General features: G+C 43.9%; 1 protein-coding gene across 1 annotated transcript; it reads right to left on the minus strand.

The window, feature by feature from the left end:
• Positions 1 to 202: 202 nt before the first annotated feature.
• NDUFC2 (NADH:ubiquinone oxidoreductase subunit C2) lies at positions 203 to 9,935 on the minus strand. Its single transcript, XM_004763462.2, has 3 exons — positions 9,640 to 9,935; positions 3,276 to 3,419; positions 203 to 384 (listed from the first exon to the last, which is right to left on the minus strand). The coding sequence occupies exons 1-3, from the start codon at positions 9,806 to 9,808 to the stop codon at positions 335 to 337; spliced, it is 363 nt and encodes a 120-aa protein (XP_004763519.1). The 5' UTR covers positions 9,809 to 9,935; the 3' UTR covers positions 203 to 334.
• Between the last annotated feature and the right edge of the window lie 109 nt (positions 9,936 to 10,044).

The raw sequence follows: 10,044 nt of genomic DNA on the forward strand, positions 1-10,044 counted from the left end.
GTAGCCTGCTTCCTTCTCTCTCTCTGCCTGCCTCTCTGCCTACTTGTGATCTCTGTCAGATAAATAAAGAAAAAATCTAAAAAAAAAAAAAATAAAAATAAATAAATAAAAATAAACCCGTCAAAGGCCTTAAAACTTGGTGAATGGAAACTGACCATTCTCTGATTAATTATTTTTCTTACAATAAAAAGGAGTCAGAGTGTTCATGATGACCATTTTAATCATAAGGTGTTAACACACAGATTAAGATAAACTTTCCATATTATGGAAACATGCTCCACAAAACTCAGGAATAACTGGTATTGGTGAAACCAAAGGAAGCATTTTGGAGACTTCAACGCACTGGATGGAATTCTTCAAGCAATTCGCCATACGTTTTCTTATCTGTAAAGGGGAAGATCACAAAAAATTTATTTCAAAATATGTTCTAGAAATCATATTTCCTAAAGAAAAATTAACACTTAATATTTTTGTAGACATAAACTTCTAAGAATTTCCTTATGTTCTTGTCTTTAACCATAGTTTGGTAACCACCGAGACATTCTGTTTCACCGGATGAAGGATAACTTTGGAAGAATTTGCGGTGACATCCAGATGGCTCCTTGGAGGGGAAAAGCGCTGCCAGGGGGTCCTGGCTGAAGGAGTAAAGGAAGGAATGAACAGGGAGGGGCAGAGGTCAGGTGGGAGGGCCAGGAGTCGAGGTGGTCAGCTTCCAGGTCCAGGCTGGCAGTGCGGGAGGCTGTGGGCACACCTGCCACTAATCAGGGACGGAATGAGGCGGTAAGGCTGCACAAGCTCCTGCTGACAGAGGGCGCTGGTATACAGAGGAGGCAGTAAGCCAGAGGCCTGGGACTGAGGACCACTCTTGCCACTGGGTCTCACTCTCACTCTTAGGAATCAATATTCCCAAGAATCCGACTCCAACATCCGGCAGTTCTGAGTATTCCCCGTCCCTGATACATGGTTTTGTACTCTATTTGAACTCTTCACTGGTTAAAAAAAGAAGCTATACCTTTTTGATCCACCATAAACATCACACATGTGACTGAAGGCTATGGGAATATTAAATAGAATAATAAAATTTTAGCGCTAAACAGGACCTTAGATACCATCATTCACTATAAGGAAATTTAAATGTTTAATATCACACATTTACACAAATAGGAAAATCTATTTAAGATCTATATATTTACAAGTTCAAAAATTTTCTACATTCATTCACTCACTCATCACATATGAGCACATCTGTCTTATGTATATTTATGTAAAATACAAACAAGAAAACATTTATATTACAATCAAATTTGTAGTTGAAGAGCAGTAAGTGGGCTGTCCTGAGGAAATTCCTGTTTGTCGCTGGGCCAGGGCTTTTTTGAGATGATGACTGCTGAGCTGGAATTTGCTCAGTGGACAGGTAGAGATGGAGCAGGTAGAGGATCATGAAGGTATAGGGTGTGCACAAAGTGATACCTGGCAGGCTAAGGACACAGTGTTTCATGAGCCAGGACGCAAGTGACAGGAGATGAGGTAGGTGCTTTTTTTTTTTAGACTTTAGTTTTTTGAGAAAGATAGTGACAGAGATAGCAAGCGAGAGCACAAATGGGGAGGAGGGAGAAGTGGGCTCCTTGCTCAGTAGGAAGCCTGATGTGGGGCTGGCATCATGACCTGAGCGGAAGGCAGATGCTTAACTGACTGAGCCACCCCAGCGCCCCAAAGGCAGGGTTCTGTGTAGATCAGGTCAGCTATTACTTATTGCTTACTAGCAGAAGCTCTGTACTGGAGGTTGGGGAAACAGAGATTAATCTGTTACAGTCTACTGAGGGACACAGACACAGACACATGCATGTCATGTGGAAGATAAAAGTCTAGCAGGCAACTAGCTCAGCCTGGGGAAATAAGCCCTCCTCAGAGTCTGGATTTTATCCTAAAAGCTATGGATAGCTACTATAAGCAATCCTTTTTAGGCATATCCATATTTGTCCAGAGATCATCTCATTCAGTAAGATGAAGGCAAGTGCAATAGTTCAAGCAAAAGATTATCAGGACATGAACTGGGGGAGTGGCAACAGGAGAGAAACAGAAGTTTAGAATTAAAAAATACTTAGGAAGTAGAAGAGCAAGTCTTTTTTTTTTTTTTTAAAGATTTTATTTATTTATTTGATAGAGAAAGATCACAAGTAGGCAAAGAGGCAGACAGAGAGGAGGAAGCAGGCTCCCTGCAGAGAGCCCGATGCAGGACTTGATCCCAGGACCCTGAGATCATGACCTGAGCTGAAGGCAGAAGCTTTAACTCACTGAGCCACCCAGGCGCCCTAGAAGAGCAAGTCTTGAAGACGAATGAGAATTCAAAGAAAGACTGGAAGATGCTTCCCAGGCTTCTGGATGGAGTGTCGAGTACCACTCACCGATGCAGAACACAGAACAGGAAGTCTGCACAGGCAGAGGGGACATAAATTCTATTTGCTGCGTGATGGACACAGAGGTAGCTGCCCAGAAATTGGATATACAAATTCAAGAGAATTCCAGTTAGGCAAAGATGTGGGGGTCATCAGAATACTGAAGGCACCTGAAGCCACAGGCATGTGTAAGATTAACTAGGGGCAGAGCACCTGGGTCTCTTAGTGGGTCGGGCCTCTGCCTTTGGCTCAGGTCATAGTCTTAAGAGTCCTGGGATCGAGCCCTGCACTGGGCTCTCTGCTCAGCATGGAGCCTGCTATCCCCCTCAACCCCTGCCTGCCTCTCTGCATACTTGTGATCTCTCTGTCAAATAAATAAAATCTTTGTGTGGGGGGTGGGGGAGATTAACCAGGGGCGCCTGGGTGGCTCAGTCGGTTAAGCCTCTTTGATTTTGGCTCAGGTCATGATCTGAGGGTCCTGGGATAGAGCCCCAAATTGGGCTCTGTGCTCAGCAGGGAATCTGCTTCTCCCCTACCCCACCCTTGTGCTCACTCTCTCATTCTCTCTAAATAAATACATAAATAATTCTTAAAAAAAAAAAAAGGGACACCTGGTTTGCTCAGTTGGTTAGGTGTCTGCCTTCAACTCAGGACATGATCCTAGAGTCCTGGGATTGAGTCCCACTACCCAGCTCCTTGCTAGACGGAGAACCTGCTTCTCCCTCTGTCTGTCACTCCCCCTGCTTAATGCATAAATCTTAAAAATAAATAAATAAATAAATAAATAAATAAATAAATAATCTTAAAAATGAATGAACAAAAATTTTTAAAGATTAAGAAAAAAAATGAAAGAGGTTTGCGACAGTTAACTTGAAATACCTTTTTCAGGAAAATCCTCTGAATGTGATTTTACATAAGCAAACATATCATGGTCCTTCACAGCATACACATAGTCTTGACGTTTTAAAAGATAATATCCAATAAAGACAAAGGAAGTAACATATAGGAGCTGGCGATGCAAACCTAAAATTCAAACAAATCCCAAAGAAAGCAAAATCAGTCAGCGTATATTTAAAATCGGTTTTGCAGTTCAGACATACAATTTATCATTATTTCTTCTATCATTCTTTTTTTTTTTTTTTAATTTTATTTATTTATTTTTACAGAGAGAGATCACAAGTAGGCAGAGGCAGGCAGAGAGAGAGAGGGAAGCAGGCTCCCTGCTGAGCAGAGAGCCCGATTCGGGACTCGATCCCAGGACCCTGAGATCATGACCTGAGCTGAAGGCAGCGGCTTAACCCACTGAGCCACCCAGGCACCCTCTTCTATCATTCTTTAAAAAAAAAATGCTCTTCTACATGGTTCTTTCGAAAAAACAGCCTTGACCATGATATATCTTCCTAAAGAAATGTGGCAATTATGAAAAGTAACATTAAATCTACAAACATAACTATTAATGGAACCCAAAGTTTTATAAATTCAGGTTTTATAAATTTCCTCAGGAGAAAAGGTGGATTACTACAAAATCCTGAAGACCTAAACTCACTTGTATTCCAGGACATGTTCAGGGTGTGATGTGACAGAGATGAAGTCCTTTACAAATGCTTGAAAAGCAATTGGTTTGTCTCCATATACCAATTTATATTTGTATATTTACTGGTTACCAAAGAAGCCAGCTACTCTACAAATATATATCAATATATTTTTACCTTCTAAACTTTGTACCGTGTGTTATGAATTACCTATTCAAAAACTATATTGAAAAAACCATCCTATAGGGGTGCCTGGTGACTCAGTTGGTTAAGCACTGCCTTTGGCTTAGGTCATGATTCTGGTGTCCTGGGATCGAGCCCCACATCAGGCACCCTGCTTAGCAGAGAGCCTGCTTCTCTCTCTCTCCCTCTGCCTGCTGCTCTGCTTACTTGTGCTCTCTGTCAAATAAATAAAATCTTTTTAAAAAATACTATAATAATGAGACTTGGGAAGATCAAGTCATATGATCTAGGGAAAGCCAAAATTTGAATTCTGAAGGGAGATCCAAAGGTCTGAACTTTATACATAGAAGCATCTTTTTAAGAAGGTTAACTTCAAGTTTGATTTTCTAGCTATGCCCCAGAATTCTATCCCCAGCCCTCTTCTTATCCCACAAGTATTCCTTTGAAGAATTCATTTATTCCTATAGTTTTATCTTCTGTCCACCTACTGGTGAGCTGCAAGTGTGTTCAACTTAAACAACCATGCTGAATAACAGATATATACAAATGTTTGACAGGTATGTTCCCCTGAATACTCCCAAATGAACTTCCTTCCCTTCTAGTCATACCCCTTCCTCTTAATTCAGAGAAGAATAAGACCATTCACCCAGAAAGTCAAGTCCTGGGTAATAAACACAGTAATCAACACCTCCCCCCTTTCCCCACCCTCATCCCTTCATCCAGTCACTGAGTCCTGTCAAGTCCTTGTAAATATTTTCTCACCTCACTTCAGAGAACTCCTCTCTCACTCACACTAACTGCTCTCTTTCATCTCATTTCCCATTCCACACTTATCCCAGCCTCTCATTAGAGGAGTTTTTACTAAAATACAAACCTAGCTTGTCAGCCCCTTCTTCTTCAATTATACCCAACAGGGGACCAAACTCCTAAACAATGGCCTCCCAGGCCCTTCATGAGCTGACTCTTCCATATTCATTTGACATTCCCTGATATGCACACTGTGCTCCAGCAATGCTGAACTACTTTTAATTCCTCATGCAAATAGACTTCCATGCTTTTTTATGACACCCACCGGTTATTTCTCTGCCCAGAGACCTCCTCAAGATTCAATTCAGATTATCACTTCTGCTAAGAAGTCTTCCCAGAACTTTCCTTAATGTTCTTAACAGGGTGAAGGTCTCCCAATTAATACATAAACTGCTAAAGAAACTGTTTCCATCTACTACCATGCAAAGCCAATGCTTAATGCATCTTTGTGACCCAGCACGCAGATAGCACTTAATACATTTTAATAAATGGATAAATGGCCTTGGGCATGTCAATTTACTACCTTTAAACAAAGATAATACTTACCATATCATTCTCACAGCAGTATTGTATAAACCAAAGGAAAATGCATGTAAAAATATTTTGGAAAAATATGTAAAACAATAAAAATGCAAAATATTACTATGATCTGTAACTGGATAGGGCCTAGACTCTTGCATTCTCCCTTACCCCAAATAGCCATCTCTTCCCCTAATGGGCCGCCTGCAATTCAGCAAACCAAAGTGTGCTGGGTTCTACTGTGTGCCACTAGACTACACAAAGACATAGACTCTATGCTTAACCATATCCCTCACAGAAGACTTCCTGAATGTTTCAGATAATGATGTCAGTGTCCCAGCCCTAAAGGCATGCTTGGCCTCTTATCATGTCCCCCTTTCCCTAAGCTCTTCCCTTCCACTCAGTGGTGGTTTCCCTCCTACCACATGCACAACCCCTCCACAATCAATTTCCCTTTTTTTTATTAAGTGAATCTAAACTTGGAAACCATAGTGCTCTTTGCAGAACACCATAAGTTATTGACGTATTAAACTAGAAATCAATAAATACATTTAATTTGGTGTACTACACTTAGATACCAACTAACTATAAATTTAAGACAGGCAAGTGGTACCAACATGGATTTTGAACTCCAGATGGGGGAAAAGCTTAAGAAAAAATTCTACTTAATATTTCCTGCTAACTTGAAAAAGATCTATACAATATGATTTCATTTATAGAATAGTCCAAAACTAAATACAGCATGCCAGGTACTCTCCATGGCTATAGTTTTGAAAATCCACTGCATTTTCCTCCTTCCCTGCTCCTTTGTCACACCTGTTAACCTACATGCATAAACATGTACCACAGTTTGTCTTTTAAGTGGATATGCTAGTCAGGTTATAAATTTCTGGGGGGCTGGGACCAGGTTTTAGACTTCCTTGTAATCTATCGATACTTACTTAGTCAACGAATACTTACTGAACACTGCTATATGGTAATCATTAAATTAGACAAACACAGTATTGTAAATAAATGCTGCTGAAACCCATTTCAATAAATTCCTCAATCCAAAGCAACTTAGGGACACCCAGGGAACTCAGAAACTCTGACCCCTAGCCCTAGATTAAGGACTTTATCTAGTTTTCACAGCCACACAGAGGTAGATATCCTTATTTCATAGATAGGAAACTGAAGCTCATGGAGATAAGTAACTTGCCCAGAATCAAACGGCTAGTAGGATGGAGGTGGTGTCAAACCCAAAATCATGTGCTCTTGACTATTATGCTCTTCCTCTGGAATAGTCTCTATTCAATCTGTATCTCCTCTGTGCTCCCAAAGTGCTCACTGCTCACCTAATTCTATGAAAACACTTTCTCTGCCATGCCTAGACCCATTATGGACTATTTAGTTGTCTCTCGATTAAGAGCTCTTCAAGGTCAGGGATGGTATTCTTTACCCCATATTCTCAGTATGTAACACTGCCTGGCAGAGAGAAAGAGCTCAGCAAGATTTATTTATTTGAGAGAGTGAGAGCAAGACAGAGCAAGCAAGCGAGCACGGGGTGGGGGGACGGAGGGGAGAGGGAGAGAGCCTTAAGTAGACTCTGCCCCACAGGGCACTCTATCTCACGACCTGAGATCTCACGACCCTGAGATCACCACCTGAGCTGAAACCAAGAGGCGGATGCTTAACCAACTGTGTCACCCAAGTGCTCCAATTATTCTCATTTTATAGATGAAGAGACTTTTTTGTCTCTGAACGGCCTGACCAAGTAACTTGCCCAAGGTGACACAGATAGGAGACAGTGGAGTTAAGCCATTTAGTTCCAAAGTGGAGTTCTTTCCATTACAACAAACGATAGGCTTGGGGAAATATGGAGTGGTGATGAAAAGGGAGAAAACTTCAACTCCCTAAAGACAGAAATAGACAAAGATCATTCCTTTCTGTGGAGAGGGGTCATACTATTTGCGCACTGGAAATCCTGGTATTTGGTGAGCTGGGAGCCGGCCTTCAGGCATGAACTATAGCTGGAAGGTGGCAAAAAGAGGCACAAGTGAGGTGACTCCTGATTGCCTGAACCACTGTATTAGCTTTCTTCTTAACTGAGCACCTTGGCTCCAATCAGTGCTTTGCACTGACAAAGCTGACCTTCTTCCCGACTTTTTTTTTCAAGATTTATTTATTTATTTGGAGGAGAGAGAGAGAGAGGGTATGAGAGCAGAGTCAGGGGAGATACAACAGAGGGAGAGAGAATCTCAAGCAGACTTCTCACTGAGCAGGGAGCTAGGCGCTGGGCTCAATCTCACAACCCTGAGACCATGATCTGAGCAGAAATCAAGAGCTGGTGCTCAAAAGACTAAACCATCCAGGTGCTCCAAGTTAACCTTCCTTTTTAAAATACAAGACCCCCAGGGCCACCTGGGTGGCTCAGGTGGTTAAGCATCTGCCTTTGGCTCAGGTCACAGTCCTCAAGTTCCAAGATCAAGCCCCACATTGGGCTCCCTGGTCAGTGGGGAGTCTGCTTCTCCCTCTGTCTGCTGGTCCCCATGCTTGTGTTCTCTCTCTCTCAAATAAACAAAATCTTTAAAAACAAACAAACAAACAAACAATCCACAATGCCTGGGACACCTGGATGGCTCAGTCCGTTAAGCATCTGCTTTTGGGTGGGGTGGTGATCCAAGGGTCCTAGTATCAAGTCCTGTGTTGGGTTCCTTGCTTAGCGGGGAGCCTGCTTCTCCCTCTGCCTGTTGCTCCCCCTGCTTGTGTGGTCTCTAACAAATGGATAAATAAAATCTTTAAAAAAAAAATAAAGCAACAACAAAAAATAAAACACAAGGCCCAGGGTTGCCTGGGTGGCTCAGTTGGTTAAGTGTCCGATACTGATTTCAGCTCAGGTCACGATCTTGGGGGTCGCTCTCTCTAAAAATAAATAAATAAAAAATAAAACACAAGGCCTGGGGGTGCCTAGCTGGACCAGTCGGTAGAACGTTCAACTCTTGATCTCAGGGTGGTGAATTCAAGCCCCACATTGGGGCATGAAGCCTACTCAAAAAAACAAACAAAAAACCAAAAGGCCTGATTTCTGTATCTCCTCACTCTACCCGCCTCCTAACCCCAACAACTCTCAAAAGCTAAAAAGGTTCCTGTCTGCCTAGAGAATAAATTGCCATTATCTACCTAAATCTGCCTTATCACCCTACACTGCACACTCCATCATCAATCTTCTCTCAGCTCAGAGGCCCTTGCCTCCGTTTACTTCCACTAGCGTCCCATGGGCCTGGAAGGCTCTCACCTGGTATTTGCCTGATAAATCAAAGCAAAGTTCAAAGACACTTCTTCCAAAGCTTTCCTCCTCTTTTCCCTTTGGAAATCTACTGCCCTTAGCACAGCTGCCATGGCAGCTATTATCTGACAGGAGGCCACTGACACACTACTAGAGAATACAGTCCAGAGGCACCTGGGTGGCTCAGTGGTTAAGCCTCTACCTTTGGCTCAGGTCATGACCCTGGGGTTGTGGGATCCAAACCCACGACGGGCCCCCTGCTGAGTGGAGAGCCTGCTTCTCCCTCTCCTTCCCGCCGGTGCTCTCTTGCTATCTCTGTCTCCCTTAAAGAACTAAATAATAAATGAACAGACAGAATGATTACAGCTCAGTGGTTCATCCTCTCCTACTCAAAGCAAGTCCCCAGACCAGCTGTATCTGGAAGCTTTTTAACAGCAGGCTTCTTCCCAGACCTTCTGAATCAAAATCCACATTTTAACAAGATCCCCAGATTATTAGTATGCACAGTAGGTTTGAGAAGCAAACTTTGAATATAGACTTGCGGTCTAAAAACAGGCTTGCTACTTAATGGCCATAAGACATTGGGCAAGATGGGTTAACCCCTCCAAAGCCGTTTCTTCATTCCCCAAAAGTATTTTGAGGACGAAGACTATAGTGCACGTAATGTCAGTAGTGCATGGCACGAAGTACACGCTCATTTTTGCACACACGCACTTGTGGGTTAGTGGGCTGCAACGACCTCAGTTTCCGTAAGTGCCACTTTGGCCCCACCGGGTTCTGAACCCTCACGGGACGCAGATGTCCCAGGGAGGCGAGGCGGGGCCTGCTAGGTGAAAAGGCCCGGCAAAGCGAAAGCACCTGGGCGTCCTACAAGGGAACCGGCCGGCAGCCCCCGACCCCCTCGCCTCCCAGCCGATCCAGCCCGCGTAGCCCTCACCGGCAGACATCACCGGCCTCCGCCGGATCGCGTTATCAAGTAGGCCGGAACAGTAGCCCAAGAAGCCGATGTAGGCGAGCCGCGGGTCGGTCAGCTTGGGCGGGGGGAGGCTCCGGGCCTCATCCGGCAGGAACTGTAAGGGCACTCGGCCCGGCCTTCCGTCCATCATGGTGACGCCGTTCCCACTTGAGGCCTGGCCTCGGACCACCAATTACAAAGAAAACTAGCAGGACCACGGCCTGGCCGCCCGCCGCAAGCTTTCTCTTTCGCGAACGCCGCTGAAGGGCAAAGCGCGGGGCGGTGCAGCGCCCAAATGCTTCCCGGTGCACGCTGCTGCCCGGACCCCGCGCACGAAGTTCCGGGCTCCTAAATGGCCCACGCTGCTCCAGCTCCTGCCCGCGCTAA

Source organism: Mustela putorius, unplaced genomic scaffold (assembly GCF_011764305.1).
Source record: "Mustela putorius furo isolate JIRA1106 unplaced genomic scaffold, ASM1176430v1.1 tig00003987_pilon_pilon_pilon, whole genome shotgun sequence".
NCBI classification, from domain to species: domain Eukaryota; kingdom Metazoa; phylum Chordata; class Mammalia; order Carnivora; family Mustelidae; genus Mustela; species Mustela putorius.

Excerpts from the sequence above, each read along its gene's own strand:
- NDUFC2 (XM_004763462.2), bottom strand. The coding sequence starts at position 9,808 with ATGATGGACGGAAGGCCGGGCCGAGTGCCCTTACAGTTCCTGCCGGAT. Across the intron at positions 3,420-9,639 it reads GAGGCCGGTGATGTCTGCCG|GTTTGCATCGCCAGCTCCTA; the intron begins GTGAGGGCTACG and ends TTTGAATTTTAG. Across the intron at positions 385-3,275 it reads AGAGGATTTTCCTGAAAAAG|ATAAGAAAACGTATGGCGAA; the intron begins GTATTTCAAGTT and ends TCCCCTTTACAG.